The sequence below is a fragment of the Monodon monoceros genome, unplaced genomic scaffold (genome assembly GCF_005190385.1).
Source record: "Monodon monoceros isolate NGI ecotype Baffin Bay Population unplaced genomic scaffold, NGI_Narwhal_1 Super_Scaffold_18, whole genome shotgun sequence".
Classification (NCBI taxonomy): domain Eukaryota; kingdom Metazoa; phylum Chordata; class Mammalia; order Artiodactyla; family Monodontidae; genus Monodon; species Monodon monoceros.
In genome coordinates, this window is record NW_021703774.1 from 116,900,602 (window position 1) to 116,919,349 (window position 18,748).

Sequence of the window (18,748 nt, forward strand, 5' to 3'; positions counted from 1 at the left end):
AACTGTGATCTTGGGAGAAGGGAAAGATACAAAGTAAGCCCCCACAATATTCCATGATTGCCCTAGCCTTCTGCCTGAGAAAAAAAATTCAACACCTTTAAGGGAAGATGACATAATGAAGATTTCCTGTAACAAATAATATATAATGTCTAACATGCAATAAAAATTGATAAGTAAAGAAACCAGAAAATGTAACATGTAGTCAAAAGGAAAAGCATTCAATAGAACAAACACTAAGGTAATCCAGATGTTAGAAACAACAGATAAGGCACTTAAAGTAGTCACTAATGATAGGTTCAAGAATTTAAATGAAAATATGGAAAAATAAATGAACAGATGAGTAATCATAGCAGAGAAGATGAAATTATATTTTAACAGTAAGTGGAAATTCTGGAACTGAAAAATACATCTGAAATGAATAACTCTTAGTAGATTAGAATCAGATGGAAGATGGCAGAGAAATGGTGTTGAAACTGAATTCAAATAAACAGAAATAATCAAATTTTGAAAATAGAAAGGGGATTGAAAAAAATGAACAGAGACTTGGTAATATTTGGAAGATTATCAAACAATTTAACATACATATTTGAAAAAATAATGGTCAAAATTTCTGAATTTGATGAAAACGAATTTACAGATTTAAGAAACTCAATGTTCAAAAAGCATTGTACACAGGAAATCATACATAGGATTATTATAACCAATCTGCTGAAAACCAAAGATATTTTCTCTTCTCTTACTTTCTTTAAAAGATATTAATGCTTAACAGAAAAATTCTAACAACGTATTGGAGATTATACATGTATAGATGTAAGGTATATGGTAACAATAGTATAAAGAATAAAGATTGAGTGGAACTATACCATTGGAAGGGTCTTACATTTAAAGTGAAGTAGGCCAATATTAACAAAAAGTACCTGTGATATGTTAAGGATCCATAGTGTAATCACTAGAGTCATCAGTTAAAAAATAATGCATAGTACTTTTTTCTCTTTAAATGACATTGTTAAGAAAATGAAAAGGCAAGCCATAGAATGGGAGAAATTTTTGGCAAAATATATATCCAACAAAGAATCTGTATCCAGAATATATAAAAGTCTGTTACAATTCAAGAAAACAATAAACCAAATTTAAAAATGGGAAAAAGTGTTCAACAGACACTATACCAAAAAATATTTGGTGACAAGCAAATGAAAATCTACTCAATTTCATTAGTCACTGGGGCAATTCAATATATTCATAATGAGATACGAATACACACCTAACAGAATGGCTAAGATAAAATATACTGACCATATGAAGTGTTGGCAAAGATGTGGAACAACTACAATTCTAATACATTACTGATGGGATGGAAAATGATGTAGCTAGTTTGGTAAGGAGTTCGGCATTTTCTTATTAAAATTAAAAATGCACTTATGATATGACCCAGCAATTTCACTCCTAGATATTGCCCAAGAGAAATAAAAACATAGTTCAAACAAAGATTTGTACAAGAACGTTAATAACAAATTTATTTATAATAGTCAAGATGTAAAGACAACCATCAACAAATCCTTCAACAGATGGATAGTTAAATAAACTGTGGTATATTCTTATAAGGGAATACAACTTTCCAGTAAAAGAAATGAATTACTAAACACACAACAACAGCATTATGATAAGTGGGAGAAACCATATATAAAAGAAAACAAACTGAATAGATTGCATTCATATAAAATTCTAGAAAGGGGAAAACTATAGGGATAGAACAAACATCAGTGGTTTCCAGAGGTCAGGTGACATGGAGGAAGGAATTGATTGCATAAAGGTACGAGGGAACTTTTGTGTATGATAGAAAAGTGTTATATCATGATAGCAATGATGGTACATGAATATATACATTTTCAAAAGTCATCAACTTGTACACTTAACATTGTGAATTTTATTGTGTATAAATTATACCTCAATAAATTTGACCCCTTAAAAAAACCCAACCAGGGCTTCCCTGGTGGCACAGTGGTTGAGAGTCCGCCTGCCGATGCAGGGGATACGGGTTCGTGCCCCGGTCTGGGAAGATCCCACATGCCGCAGAGCGGCTGGGCCCGTGAGCCATGGCCGCTGAGCCTGTGTGTCCAGAGCCTGTGCTCCACAGCGGGAGAGGCCACAACAGTGAGAGGCCCGCGTACAGGAAAAAAAAAAAAAACTAAAATAAGAATTAAAATATATGGGGGAAGAGAATCACAGCCCAAAATGAATCAGATGCCTACTGCAGTAGTCCAGGGAAGGTATAATTAGAACTAAATTTAATACAATAGTAGTATGAATGGCTACTTTATATTGTTTCTATGTTTAAAGTGGAATGGTAAAGTTAATTTGTTTTTATCTTTGTTAAGAAATAAGTAATCGTGCATTCTGTTATGGCCTCTTAAGAATCTTTGCCTACCTTGTGTCCTAAGATTCTAAATTTGTTTAAATTTGTTATAAAAAAGTTATAGTCCACATATCCTTCTGTAAAATATAAGAAAACAGAATAACTAGAGCAAAGAGAACTCTAAAAATGGAAAGTTAGGTTTGATAAACAGAGGTGGAAGAACTATATTTTCTTAAGATTGTAGCCTTAGATCATTCAGAACCCATTTGTGTGGCTGTGTCATGCTAAATCTTGGGAAAATGAACTAATACAGAGAGGATATCCCAGACAGTCAAATTCAGAATTCATGATTCCACAATACCACCTTGACTATCCACCACCAGCTTCCTATTCCTTGAAGCTCTTCTACTTTAACCTCCTGCCATTCAGCAGAAAAGCCGGTGTCAGACTGTATTTCCTACACCCTGAACTCAGTCTCCATTCAAGTTTTGTAGGATGATTAGTAGGTATTAAAGACAATTTAGCACTTATTGACACTTTTTCCCAGAAGGAATCGGACAAATTGACTAGGCATTGATGGGGCCGGAAAAAGGATGAGCATTAGAGCATTTGCATGACGAATCACAGGAATATGTGAATGTGAATCATGGGAAAATATGGCTCTCTTCCCCCACAGTGATAAACTCTCTAAAGGTTGGGGGAGGGTTGCAAAGTGAAAGTGATCCAGATACAAGCAAAGGGCTGTCCCCAGCCCCTGCCTCTGCCACCACCACACCTGCACATACAAAACTGAAATAAAATCCTGTCACAGACTCACATGACATTGAGAAAGAACAAAATATTTTGCAATATAACAGTAAGACTCAACTGTATTTGATTCTAATCATTATCCTAACATTTACTGGATAACCAACTTTAACCTTCAATTTTCTTTTCAGTAAAATAAGGACTAATATGAAACTCACCAAGTTATTTTAATGATAGAAGAAATAATGTATATAAAACCTAGAGTGATATTTAGCTCATAATAAGTACAGAGTAAGTTGAAACTTACTATAATTAGAAAATGAACATTTATATTTAATTTATATGTTACATAAATTCATATTTATGACAATCTCAAGGATCTGTCCCAACACTGAGTATCCCAGCCTTTCCAATCCAGTTTTATATTTACTTTATGATCAGGTACTGAGAATATGTTGGAACCAAGGATTAATGTAAGGAAAAAAACAACTGAAGCAAAAGTAGGAGAAATAAAAGAAAGACACTAAAGAGAACCCTAGAGGTATATTTTTATTAAGGAAAACATGCAGAAAAATGCAGCTTCAATGTGCTTCTTTCATCCTCAAATGCAGCCTCATCTTCTGCACAGAGGCAGCTTGGTCTCCTTGTAAGGAGCTCTGGCAAGAGAACCAGATTGCCAAGTCTTCAATTCTGGCTAACCACTAGCTATCCATGTAACCCTGGAGATAATAATAGTATTCATTCTCAGGGTTCTTGTGAAAATTAAATGAGATAAACATGGAAAGCAATAAAAAAGAATGTGTTTTGATGATATCTGCTCAACAAAGAGTTAGCTAGAAGTTTATCCAGTAATGTAATTCTGTGGTCACTCTGCATATTTTCCATGATCACTAATTTGCAAAAAAAAAGCCTACAGATACACATCATCTTTGGTTCTAATACAAAACTTTTGTACCTTGTAAACTGCCAAATGCAAGGCTGTAAATCCATTTCTTGTCAGTCGAGATGGGCGGAGACCTTTTAACATAAGGGTTCTAATATGTGACTTGTTGCCTTAGAGAAAAAAATGAAAAAAGTTAAATTGTGGGGATAGACTAAGTGACTTAAAAATCTCTCTTTAACTTAATGATAAATATCACACTCATGCATGAAAATGTCAAACTGCTGTTCTGGAGGCCATTTGTTAAAGTTTTCTGTTAATTGACAGCCTTAGTAGTGAACATTTCTACATTTATAAAACTTTGTATCAGTGCTGTATATTTTAATGCATTTGTGTTACATTTTTTATTTGGTGCTCTCCTCATCATGTTTTAAACCATAAAAACATGAAAAAATTCACCCTAGTAAACTATTTGTGAAAAAGCTTAGATAGAAATCTAGCTGTGCAGGATTCATCAGAACATCATTAGCAGTGGAGATTATTTAGATCAGAGAAATCTGGAGAAAATGACTAAGGTTGGGAAGGCGTGTTTAAATTTGGGAAGAAGATCTGTTAAGTAGGGTCTGTTTGGGAGGAGTGCTTAAGGGATATGTTTAGTGTCAATACTATACATTAGTGTTCTTTTAAAAACTGAGTTCAAAGGACACTAGTTTGGATTAACAAAAAACTATTCATTCACTAATTCAGTAAGTTTACTGAGTACCTACTATAAGCCAGGCATCATCCTAGGTGCTTGGGATATATTAATGAACCAAACATGACAAGATATGAGCGGAATTAAACTCTTAGTCTTCACTTTGATCAATCTTCACTTCAGGATTTTATCTTTGGCATTTATTATCTTCCACATATCTTACTACAGACTGTGAAGCAACTACTTGATGATATTTTGGGAAATGCTTTAAGTGCTTCTGAATTTAACCTTATCCATGACTGGCATGCCCGATACTGAAACATACTTTTTTTTTGCCCCAAGCAAATTTGATTCAAGGTAGGAGCACAATAAAACTTAAATTCAGAGCTAAATCAATTGTAATATCTGCCTGGTAGTTAGTTACTTCTTCAGCTAAAGGTTATCAGGGTTCTAGGGGCAAAGCAAAAGAGGAAATCGGGTATGAATAGAATTCTCTTGCAGACTATTAAGCAGTTCAAATCACTGACCATATAAACATATAGCCAGCTTATAAAGTATTGAGTTCCAAGCACTCACCTCCACAAATGCAACATAAATGAAGTAGAGACAGACCATTTTCTGTGCGGTAATTTAAATTGACTTTACTGAAGGCATCATCAGAACTGAAAAAAATATTTTACAGATGATTACAAATTTCAGCTTTTAGTTCATCATTTTTCATTTGAAAAATTATAATAGGGAATCCTGTTACTACAAATTCAGAAATATATCTTTTCTAGGATTCTTTTGTACCTAGAGAAAAGAATTTTGAGTATACCTCTAGATGAATAATAACTAAAATCATGAGAAAATCATATTAAAAGTTTGAGAGACCAAGTTTAAATTAAAGACTATCATACAAGTTCTATGTTTTACATATAATTTGAACTTTTCAGGACACGTTAATGAATTAAAATTTGTGTATAAGTAGAAAACACAGGTATTTGAAAATAAACCCATTTCTCTCACAATCAAAACCTTATATAATATTTAGGGAGAAATTCAAGAAATTCTCTCCAAAAAGAAAAAAACAAAAAAAAGGTATCATTTGATAAGAGACTGGAGAAAGGAATACAGTCCCAATGTATTACAAATTCTGCCTGAAGCAAAGTTTCCTTATACTCTGACTGGGTCAGATTTCACAGATAAAGAAGGTCTAAACTCTGATAAGGTACTATGATACAGTCCCAGGTGAGAAGAGAAGTAGTGTTAGTGATTCAATTAATGAAATCCTTGCCTTTGAACAAAGACCATTGCACCAGGAGGGCCCTAGAGAACCATAGGTAGCCTTTGAAAAAATGTAAAGCTAAAATTCTCGACCTCTTGAGGTCACTGGTACTCCCAGGACATTTTTCAGTAGAAATGAGATCATGTCTTTGGCCTCCCAGGTTAATTTCAAGCTGCCTCCTACCTATTTAAATTTCCAGCAGCTTTAGTGAGATAGCAAAGTCTTTGGTGAATGAGCCTTCCGTATCATTTGTAAAGTACTTACACTTGAAAGGTACTATAAATTCAGAACATTATCATCAAGGCACCTAGTTAAGAACTTCAAAAGCTACTGAAATTTTAAAACAGAAAAAGAAAAGGTGCTATTCTCCAGGCTGCTGCTAAAAAGAGAAGCCTCTAATTCCAGGGATTTTGAAGGATTTCAGTGAAATGCTTTAATTAGAAATGGCAAGTCCAGTGGTTTGTTTTCATAGACATGGAAATATTGCAGAACTTTCTCACCCTCTTCACTTTCTTGCTTTCCATATTCAACTTCCCAGTAGCAAAGTCCACAGACATAGTTACTCACATTGAGAAATATACCTCAACTTGCTTTGGAATGCCACACGTTGAAGTACAATGAACACCAAGTCATTTTTACAAATGTTGCTAATATAATATAGCAAGGAGCCCAGGATTTCATGAAAAATAGTTAAGAATTTAACTCACTTCTATCTGCACCTTCCCCAGCTGAATGAACAATGCAAACAAACAAAAAAATCTGATGAAAATACCACTATTTAAAATGTCTACCAAAGGAGCCTAATTGTAAATGGTATAGCTATTTCATGGTATGAACAGAAACTTTACAAAATAATATGGTTCTTGGAAATATGTGGCCTTTGCCTGAGCCAGACATCTAAATTCTCAAAGCCAGGTGTATTATAGACGTCTTGGAGAAATTCAACTAATAGGTACTACTAAATAAAGTACACTCAGCAGCCCAACTTGGAAATGCATTCATAGTTCTTCTCCGTGGTTATGATTTCAAATAGTACAGGTTTTCTGAAGAGCTGAACTCTGCTTTTAAAGCTAGGTAGATTGGATTTCTCTCTTAAAGTTTATAGGAAATTAGTGTCCATAAATAAAAAGGAAAAAAAAACTGTAGCTAGCCGTTGAAGATGTCGATTGACAGTGATTCAGAAGCTCTGAGCTGCTTTGGCTTTTCTTCCTTGGTCCTTCCATTATCTAGCAAATGAAATACACAATAAGAACACAAGACAGAAAACAAAGTATTGGAGGGGGGCAGGAGAGGGAAGCCTTCTGTTAAATGTAAAGAACTATACAATCTTCAGCCTAAGAGAAAAAGGGAGAAGGAGTATTGACACTTTCTTTTGAGCTAACTATAACAAACTGAATGGCAAATACTGAAAGAAGATAAAGCTTGAGAACTCCTCTGTAGCAATAAACCCTTGAGAAAAATTAGTTTTTCAATGTGTATCTCTAATATTATACAGCAATACCTACCATGTTTTGATGTTTTAAAAGTGGAAAAAAATCATTTCAGCAGTGTAGGTACTTCTTAAATCCTGGGTCTTGTATTCACACCAGGATTGAAATCGTATCCTGTTCCCGTCTTTAAGTAGTGCTTTTTTTTCTTTTTCTTTTTCTCCAATTTGGGCAAGTTATTTAACCTCCTCAAGTCTCACTTTCTTCAGTTATAAAATTATTAAAATGATTCACATGACATTGTGTTGTGAAGAAAAATGGAATTAAGTGCTTACTATAGTACTTGGTACATGATATGTTATCATTACTATTTTTAGCAAGTTTACTGTGAATGTACAACTTTCCTTTTGTAGTCTAAGTCTTGAGAGAACTTTAGCACAATTTTCAAACCAAGTTTGAACTTCTTTGACCTCTCACATTTCACAACCTGTAAAATTTCCCTATTTTGACCAAGTTGACTGTTGTGACATCTAGTATCAGTGATTCAGAGCAACTACTAGAACCACAGTTTTGTAATACAAGTCCAGCAGCATCATTACTATGGGGAAGGCATTTTCAACACTGGAGATATTAAAAGAACAACAAAATCCAAAGGAAAAAATGATTGTGCTGAAAATCATTTTATGGAGAAGGTAGACTCAATTGCTTTCTTTTTCCAAGTTCTAACTTTGATGATATATTCAATCAGTCTGGTACGACACCTACTGAACACCCAACTGTGTGCTCCACCTCTGTTCTTAATGCTCATTTCAGGTTGTTTTCAACAGTCTACTTGATAGGAACTATTCACTAATTCCTGGATTGTTTAAGTGCGTCAGTCTTGGGAACATGCACAATAGAGAGAATCCTGCAGTTGACCTTAGCATTAGTCCTGATCTCTAATGCTCCAAGCAGCTTTGCAAAGAAAGTAAACACTGAATAAACAGAAAAAATAAGGTGATAAAGTCTATTGCTTTATTTAAAAAAAAAAACACTAAATGAATGTATATTGTTTACATAAATAAGACTGAAAGTATGAATTATATTAGAGACTTTTTATTCAACATTCTTTAACTTACTGAATCTTACGCTAGATTTGACCATTCATAAGTAAATCAGTATACAGTCCTAAATAGCTCCTTGTCAAAACTGAGCTGTAGTCTCTTACTTTTATTTTCCTCTTGAATTCTATTTTCCCTGAACTCATGCAACTTCTATTAATGCCAACAAAATGAATAAACAGAGAATAGACTCCCACAGTGTTTGTCAGTTAAGCACAATTTTAATAGTAAAATTTTTATCTTAACTTTAATAACTGGAATGTAATTTTTTTTTTTTAATGAGAGTTACTTTGGGGCTATACTTGAATCCTAATTCTCACTTCCTGTTAACTTCTAGTCAAATGTTCCTGTCAAATGTTTGATACATGCAATTAAAATATTCGAGATTTTAAAGCAATCATTCCTAGGGGAGATATTTTCCCTTCTTTTGCCTCTTCTAAAGGAACTGTATGTGTCAAATTCACTGCCAGCTGAGAATCACTTATGTATTCTAATATCCTAAGCTCAATTTATTTTTTAATTTTCCCTTACATTTTTTATCACCTGCCATGCCATACTGTAACTTAACATATCCTAATGAGTTCACAGTGCTTGCTGGTGCATGAATGAAGTTCCTAATTAAAATGAAGTCACTATATGAATATATTTCTAATAGTAAATTCTGTCCTTCATCATTGAAAATGGTAGTTTTGGGCACAAAGGTTACTTTCTTTCTTGTAGCATAATGAACTCTTTTCTTAGCCTTTACCATTTATCCAGAAAAGTATGCAGTTTTGTGATCCAATTAAACTTCTCATGACCTCATCCTTTCAAGAAGATATCTGACATGTTCACAAATGGAAACTTATTAAAATGTAACATTTGAACACTTGGCCAAAGCCAAAATATTCAGATAGGTAGAAAAATTTCTTAAATTAATTCATTGGCTGAAATGTAGGTAAAGGCCAAGAAAGTAGAAAGAAGGTAAAAATTTGTTATGGATCATCTAGTTTCCAAAATTGATAATTTAGGTTTCAAATGGCTGGTTGTAACTTCTTGTGCAGTTCTTGATGGCTGCTGCTGATTTTCCCCCAAACAATAAAAACAGAAGAATCATCAATAAGATCTGTTCCCAAGATATATCCCCAAGAAATATCCAGAAACATATTTGTCCAATATCTTCCAGATCAAATCTGCAAACTGACAATATGAAGCATATTCATTCTTTCATTCATACAATAAACAATTATTGAGATACAGTGGCAGGGTAAGAATAATTAAGGTTGATAAAACTGGTACAATAATAATTATTATCTCATAGGGTTATTGTGAGGTTTAAATGGGTTAGATCTTTTAAGACTTTTATAAATACTAGCTGCTATAATAACTTTTATTTCTAAAGCATTGATATTATTTTAACTTTTTTATTGTTTTGCTTTGCATTTGAGAAGGGGGATAGGAAAGTGAAAGGGAAGATGGAGGCAGTATGGGATAGGAGGGAAGAATAGCGGGAGGATAAAAGGGGGAGAGATAGTGAGAGCGAGTGATGTACTAAACTAGAGAGAAAGAGACAGAGACAGGAACAGAAACAGTGTTTGATATCAGGCTGCTTCAAGGTTTTTTACAAGATATTCCTGTAAAACTATTACTTAGCTAGTTTTACCTAGACAAGCAAGAAAAGAAATAGAGAGGTAGACAGTCTTGGGACAATGTGAATTCTCTGCTTTTTGGTTTGAGGTCTTTTTGTTGTTTTCTGTTTCATTGCTAATTAACACAATGCACTTATCAAACATACCAAATAATCCTTTCACTCAATTTTATTTTTTTTAAGATGGAATTTGCTCCCTCAATACTCTACTTAGCACCTTGATAGAGAATTTTACTCTCCTTTGGTAAGGTCAGTCTGTGATGTTTCTGGAGCTATTCATTTTATAATAGCTAATTTTCATAATTGGTTATAGTTCTGAAAAAGTAGGTTTTTGGAAGATATTTCATTTGGATCATAAGTATGGTGGACTGCAGCTGGGCCCAGAGGAACTTTTCAGGGAGAAAATAAGCAGGAAAGTACATCTCAGAAAACTTCCTTCGTTTTTTTTCTTTTTCAGTTCTTCTAAATAGTGCAAGTGCTTTCCCATGGAACAGAGCATCCTCTTGACTACTTTTATTTATTAAACCTAATCAATTTCAAAGTGAGATATTAGCATTATTGACCAAGGTATATCTACTCAATGCCAAAATGAGATTAAAAATGAGAAAAAATAGGGTTTTTCTGATTATGTTGAAAAGTCATAGCACTGAAAAATTATAACTTCTTTGGAATCTCTTCATAGACATATTACAGATTAAGCAGATTAAAAGTAGCCTTGACAATGAAATCAGAAAAACATAGTTCTAAAATTTCTAAAGATTTAAAAACATTGAAACAAAATAATTTAATTGGAAGCCTTTTAAAAGTTGCATGTGGAGACCCATCATGTAAGTGGTTTTCAAAGTTCATGCAAGGGCCCGTGTATCACCAAGGTGTGGGAGTGGGAGTGTAAAATATATTCTTCCACTCCCACATGCAGGGGCAGTTCTAGTACACAGGACATAGCAAACTCGTAGAGTGGCACGGGATAGGTGAAAAGTTTTCAAAGATAATTCTTATCCATAGTTCTTTCCCCTTCCTAGTTCGAGAACTAAGATCATGAAGATCATACATTTTGAAGTGAAGTACAGATGGGCGGAATCCCTGCACAACTGTACAAGTTGTGTAACCTGGCTCAAGCCAGTTTACTTTGATTAGTCTTATTTTCTTCAGGTATAAAATGGCAAGCTCAATACCTACTCCAGAAGGATGTGAACATAAACAATGACGATTAGTTTTTAACTAACATTTTTGAGTGTTTACCATGTGCCAGTCACCGAGCTCAAAGCACCTTACATATATACATTTACGATTACATGAGCTAATGCATGTTAAAATACCTAGAAGCATGCCTGGCATATGGTAGGGGCTAAGTTGTTAATTTGTTTTTCTTTCAAGTGCTATACAAATAGCTATTACAAATACATACAAATATAAATAAAGCTAAGTAGACAAAGAAGCTGCCTTTAGTGAACATGTATACTAGTGGTTAGACAGACCTGTAAAATGAATAAAGACAGCACCAGGTAGTAAGTGCTATTATATTGATAAATGTAAAGATCAGAGAGAGCAAAGAGGAGGAAATAACTACACAATGTACTCCAGTGTACCACTTCTGTCTTTCCTTCTTCTGCCTTCTCTATTTCCTCATTTGTTCCAGTCTCTCCTCTATTATCTCAACAAATGTTCAAAATTATGCATGAATTCAACTTTATTGTGGAAGATGAAGGAACATTCAATTTCCATTCCTCTTCTTTCCCATAGCAAGCTCTTTTTTCAAAGCTGCTATAAATTGGCATAAGCAAGATAATGGTTTAGCTCTGTTTGTCTTTTTTAAGTTTAGAACTTATATTGCTCTGTACTATATTGTGGGTGAAAGCTATACCAGGAGGTTGTGTATTTGAGGTGACATAAGTTTTGCTTTATGATGCAGAAAATCTCTTTTAATGAATGGAATTAGTATCTACCATGAATGCTATAAAGAAACTTGTCAACAACCAAAAAAGCTGCAAAAAGAAAAACCACAGGCAAATCTATGTTTACACTAGTTTACTCTAGTATTAAATACTTCTTTTTAGGCACCTTATAGTTTTCCTTCTATCTATATGTTTAGAGGAAGCCTGATGTCAAGCAGCATTACACAGTTGTCCATCACAGCAGTATTTCTTACATCACATAAAGCATGAATAAAGATGAGAAAGAAAGATTCTAAGATTTAACACCTAAAATGTCCTAGATACTCAATTAAATGTGATCTCATACAATATTATGTTTAAACTTCCCAACTACTCTGAAAATTTTGATGTGTAAGCCAATGAGTAAGACAATTTATATTCTCAATATTCCATTCTTTTCTTTCCTTGTCATCCATCATATTATTCTAGAGAAAAGAAAATCCTGAGAACTCTGCCCTAGGCAGGATCGACTTTCTTTCCCTATGATGCTATCTGCCTTGATGGAAGCAGACAAAGCAGAGTGCTCTGGTTCTGGTTGTTTGTTTGTTTGCTCCCTTGACTCTCTGTAGACCATACTAGTTGCCTGCTTTCTGTTTTCATATTCCTCATTCCTTCACCCACATCATCGTAGACAGAGTTCTCAGTGCAACTTAGGTATCTTTCTAGAAGTGTAGTTTTCAAACTTTAGCTGAAGTATCATTTTTAGCACGCAAAAGTATTACCTGGGGAGCTTGTTAAAAATTCAGGTCTCTGGAAATCATCCCCAGAGATTCTAATTCATTTGATATGGGGTAGAATCACGGATTCTAAAATTTTTGCAAGAACTGCTGGCTATTTTACTGCAGGAGGTCCTTAGCCCTTGGAGAAACACGATTCTAGGCTGTGGGTAATCCTCTCCTCAGCCTCATTATTATCACTTCTGGCTAATGGGACATTTCTGTAGGTTCTTTAATGGCTTCAGCACCAGGCTACAAGTCTTCCTCTCCTCAAAATGCCCTACCATTATTCTCAGGGAATTTGACATCCATTTTGATGAGCCTTCTAATACTCTAGTCTGAAAATTCTTCAAATACCTCTTGATTACAATCTTTAAAAGTTATACTTCAGATTTTGGCACCATTTTGAATTGTTCTAACATTTTACATTTTTATTTTTGAAAACATCCTCTTGATATAAAAACACTTTATCCTAACTTTCTCACTTCTTAACTTTGAATAAACTATTGGTTACTCCCACTTGGTAATAAAGTCTTCAGTCTTTCAAACTGCCCTTATTTACCCAATCAATCATGATAATAGAAACCTCCAGTTATTCAATGCTTACTGTGTGTTAGTCTCTGTACTCAGCATTTGACATCATTTTTCAAATGCCCTGTAAGGTCGTTATTATTAACCTCATTTTACAGATGAAAATGAGCCTCAAGGAGATTAAGTAATATACCCAAAGATACATTTCTTGTAAATAAAAGAAACTGGATTTAAAACTATGGTTGCAAAATCCTTATGCTGACTGACACAGCTTTCTTACTCACCTTAGGTAAAATGGTCAAGACATTAAGTTTTCTTGCTACCAGTAGACTTTCCATGGCACTCATCCATTCTTGCCTATATATCTTTACTCAACTATGCCTTTTATCTGGAATGCTTTACAAAACCAATGAATAAATCAAGACAACAAATCTTCTTTTTTTGTATTTGAAAGCCATCTTGTTTTTTCTTCCACTTAGCACTTGTCATAGGCTGTCTTCTGTGAGTTATTTATATATGACTTTCCCTTCAACCAGATTGTGAAACTCCGGGAGCAAGAATCAGCGTGTAGTAGGAAGCTGGGGAGGCCTTGCTACAAATCACAGTTCCAGTGCTTACTGACCATACGACCTTGACAAATCCAATGTCTCTGATCCTTACTTTATTATCCACCAGAAGTAATATTATCTATCACACAGGGTCATGGTGTAGACTAAATAATGGTTTATATTTGATGTGTCTGGAATAACACCTTGAATATAGCTGGCACAATAAATCCAGCTACAGTAGGACCCGCAGAAACAGCTGCTTGTTGTTGATGTGGAAAGAGAAAAAAGTACATTTCAAGCTTAATCCTTAAAAGGATATGTCTGTTTAAATTAGTCTTGACATATTTGCATAATAGTTCCCAAATTAAAAAAATAACAACAAATAAATGAGATTTTAACTGTATAAAGTTGAGGAAAATCTCCAATTTGATCACATTTCATTCAGCATATTTATCTGTCAATAAGAGCTAGAGGGTTTATGATTAAGTTCTACATTTATAGCTCTTTTCCAACAAAATTAATATGTATGTATAAATCTATTATACCAAAGTGCCAGTCACATCTCTACAGGACTTTCAAATGTTTTCCTGTAAGTGAGCATATGATAATACTTGCAAAAGTCATCCCAGTGTATCTCATCATGAGTGTCAAAGCTGAGTTAATCATTTTGGGCTAAATAACATGGAAAATTAACTACTTCCCAAACCATAAATTGAATACTTATGAAGGCCTTATTAACCCACTGACAAATTTTATATAAACTATATTATACATGGGTAATTTTATTTGCCAGTTATATGAGCTTTGTATGTTTACTATATCTGAAATTTCTTTTGAAAAGTATGTCATTTGGTCATTGCTTTACGCTTATTTTCCGAGTAAAATGGTTAGAGTCCTTTGTCATTAGTGGATTACATGAATAACACAGCTGTAAGTGAACATGGCTAATTGGCCTTTGTGGAACTTTTCCTCAGTCAGGCAGCTAACTTAAATTGACTCTCCAAAATACATTGTTTCTCAATGCCAAGATTCAGTTTCTCCAAAAGGTTGCTTGTGTATATAAGGGCTCTGCCCTTCTTTTCTGAACATTTTGTGTCTTACAAGGTTGTGACAATATGCCAGATTATTTTTATCTTGTTATCATGGAACAAAACCCACTGAAAGCCTGAAGCCAATATTACACATTGGTATATGATTGTTCAGGGGAAGAATGATACACAGTTTCATTAACAGACAGCGTTTCAATGTCAAGAGACCAAAGGGTTTGTTAAAATTGGAGTTCTCTAGTAGTCCAAAAAGAAAAATGTGGCCAGTATTCTACCACCATTTGGGAAGAGAAGTCTTACTGTTTGTTGCTGGCATGGCTCACAAGAATGATCTAATTCTAGAGAAGATCATTCAGATCAGCAACAGTTTGTATCCAAAGGCTAGCCTTTAGGTTCCTTTCTTAAACTTAAGTGGTGGGAACAGGCAAGGCATATTTTAAGGAGATAAGATATTTGCATTTTAGGGGCTATATGAATGGGCAGGAAGAGATAACCTTATATTCTAAGGTTAACATAGGAGGTTATATGGGTTGTGTTTTTAAACACAGATATAGCTAAAAACTAGATCAACAATGAAAACAATTATACAGAGAAATAATAACTGAAAACTTTACCCAAATATATGCCTTAGTTCTGTAAGTTCTTTTTCTTTGATCCGCAGGTCATCTTCTAATCTTTCTATTACAATAACATAAGATTCACTGACTTTCTTCTTCCATTCATCTAGTAAGGAAAAACAAAAGGGATTGACTCAAAGCTCTTTTGCAAAACGCAGACACAGATCATAACATACAAGTGATTAAAACTCTGTTTTTTACTCTGAATTATACAATACTTAATTTAAATTACTGATTGTGAGTTTAAAATGCAGATGTTTATATTTAAAATGCAATCATATTGAATCGTAGTAATTAAGAACCCATTTGATATTGGATAATATATTTACATAGACAAATACATTTGACTTATTTCATTTGATTTTATTGCATTATAATTATAGCAATCTCTAGTTGCTAGACAAGAATTTTTAGGTTTTAAATACTAGATACTTAAGATGTAATCCTAAAAATCCCTATATTCAACAGTATTCCAATTTTTTTTCTATAACATTATACCTAGGAACTAGTAGAAACAGAAAATTATAAGAAATTTTCTGTTTTTCTCTAAAGACCTTTCAGAGAAAAATAATTTGAGTTCAGATAATCTTCTTAACACTTTCATATGTTATCTTATACTCTTGTAAAAATTAGTAGATATTCCAGTGAAATGTTAACTATATATAACAACTATTGAACTATATTATATTTAAAGATATAAGAATAATTACCAGTACAAGTTTGGGTTGGTCTGGATTTATAATTTCCCATTTGTTAGAAGATTCTTCTTTTCCCAAGTGCAGTTCCTCAGGTTACAAGATTCCAAGTTCAAGTGAAGTGGCAGTCCAGTTGAAAAATACTTTGATAGTATGGCTAAAAATAAGCTGACCGCCAAATGGAATGTCATACAACAATGACAAAGAACAAAATAGTTTGTGCTTTCAAGGGTGAAATCATAAAGGGAATTAATCAGTCTGTTTAAAAGAGCTGTATCAAAGATAAATAGTAAATGCTTCCATAAGATTATTTGCCTTCATCAATTGGCTATCTACCCATATATACCTTGATGGGCATTTCTTTAATCTAGAAAATGATTCAGTTACATCTGAGGTTCACAAAGAGCCATTAAAACTACCTAGATCTTCTTTCAGGATCATTTTCTCCTGAGACAAAGTAATGACAATTGGAAAAGAGTGATTGGTGATAGAATTTGTCTCTATAGTATATATATAATGGAAACCCACATCTTATGGCATGCTACTAATAGAAATGAATGTAAATTTGGCCTAGAGTAGAGCTATAAAATTATTTTTGTAGGAAGAAATTCTCAACATAGACCATGATTAATTTACACCACTTGTTGATTATGTTGACCATAAGAGTCATAGTTAAGAATATGACACTGAGTTCTACAAATAGCAATTCATAAAATAACAAGAATAATATCACAAATAATAAGATGGAATGCTTACAGTGTGCCAGACACTAGTCTAAATGCTTTACATACATTTTGTCATTTATACCTCATACAATCCTGCAAGGTATATATTATTCTCATGTTATAGATAAGAAAAATCCATATTTGCTAGCAGGTGGAGGAATCTGGAATCAATTCTGAGTCTATATGATTATAAAGTCCAAGTTAGATATTATTATTGATGTCTCCCATAATTCCTCTTTAATTCACCTTCCATTTACTTCATGGGGGCATTTCTCTTTGTACATGCATATTTCTATTGATATAAATGAACTCAGGGTAAGATGGAGAATAAATGGAAAACCCAGAAAGAAAAGTTATCTAATTTTTAACTATATATTTCTTTTGGATAATGTAATTATACCTAGAATATATACATTTCAATCTTGAAATTCATCTCCAGAGGCTATAGTTTCAATGTAATAGGTATGAATTTTATATTTATTATAGTTGAATGTTCAAACAACTCTTTCCTTTTGAAGCAAATGCTTAGACAAATTTATTATTCCTCACTACTTTTTCTCAGCAAAGGTAATTTAAGTTCCAGATGGAGGGTCTTCATACTGATCAGATACAGTTGGAGAAGCAGGTATCTGGGGTTATGGACATCTCTGTCCTCCCCTGGATATAACTTTCCTTATCCCCCCTCCTCAGTATATGCTGCCATGGCCGTTGATGTCTGTTACACTGTGGTGGCCTTTGGTTACTTGATCCATGCACTCTGCATTTTCCTTGTTTGAAGGCCAGGCATCTTCAGTTACACCAGCTTTCTCTCAGCACTTGTGCGACCCCCATCGTTTCAGGTCAGAAAGTCTTTGCTTTCCCCAGACATGCTGCCCTCAGGCCCATCAGCCTATGCACCTGACTTCCTAAATGCTTGGTACTGGAGACCAAGCATTCAGTACAGTCCTAAAGACCAAACTGGATAGTCTTCTTTAAGAGGCTTGCAATCTCCCAGGGCTACACCTTGGGAAGTAATGCACAAGCATCCTTCTCTCAGATTTCCATGGCTTTCATACCTTGAATCCAGAGGGACAGGGATGGGAGCCAGGGCTCTTGACCTTCTTGAGGACATCTAACTCTGTCTATTTTTCCCGATTTTCTTTCTTATTTCTCTCTCCACTACTTCCAATCTTATACGTGTGTGTGTGTGTATGTGTGTGTGTGTGTGTGTGTGTGTTTGTGTGTTGCCTCTACCGATGAAAGAAAAGCTAGTTCTTATATCATCTTACGTTGTCTTTCCAATTTCCTCTTTGGTACATAAGTTTAATGCACTGATTTTTAGAACTTCTCCTTTTAATTTTTGAAAATATTTTTATTCTCTCAGAAAGGCTGGCTCTTACAAATGAAAGCTTAGACGTTCAAAGCTACAATTTTTGCTGAGTTTGAAAATCCAATCAGCAACTCAATTGAATTTTTCTACACCCCGAGGCAATAAATTTTGCTAAAGAATGGTGAAAGTGATAATCTCAATACCTAACATATTAAATGTTATTGAATTTCCTACTTCCAAAGGAACACTATCTATTAGCCCTTTTATGACTGTGAGTCTAGGTCATGGATTGAGGGCAATGGAGGTGCCTTCAGGGCTGTGAAGAAAAGGCTGGAATAAGTAAATGATCCAGGATAACAATCCTGCTTTTCTTTCCTAAAGAATCCTGGAGGGCTTCCACATGGAAGCAGAAAATATTTTCTCCGCTTCTCTGTAAAAATTTCTGTAAAAATTCTTTTTACCTTGAGTTGATAACATGCTCTAAATTGAACTCTACTCTACCAGTTGTGAGATTTCCAGAAGTGCAGAATGT

At 34.0% G+C, this 18,748-nt stretch overlaps 1 protein-coding gene across 1 annotated transcript in view; it reads right to left on the reverse strand.

The window, feature by feature from the left end:
• Positions 1-18,748, reverse strand: part of TNNI3K (TNNI3 interacting kinase) — a 285,169-nt gene that overhangs the window by 263,696 nt on the left and 2,725 nt on the right. The window contains exons 2-5 of the mRNA XM_029229957.1: positions 16,198-16,350; positions 15,485-15,593; positions 5,251-5,336; positions 4,056-4,153 (exon numbers count right to left, since the gene is read on the reverse strand). Of these exons, the coding sequence (XP_029085790.1) occupies positions 4,056-4,153; positions 5,251-5,336; positions 15,485-15,593; positions 16,198-16,237 (333 nt within the window). The 5' untranslated portion in view covers positions 16,238-16,350. The remainder of the gene's footprint in view (positions 1-4,055; positions 4,154-5,250; positions 5,337-15,484; positions 15,594-16,197; positions 16,351-18,748) is intronic.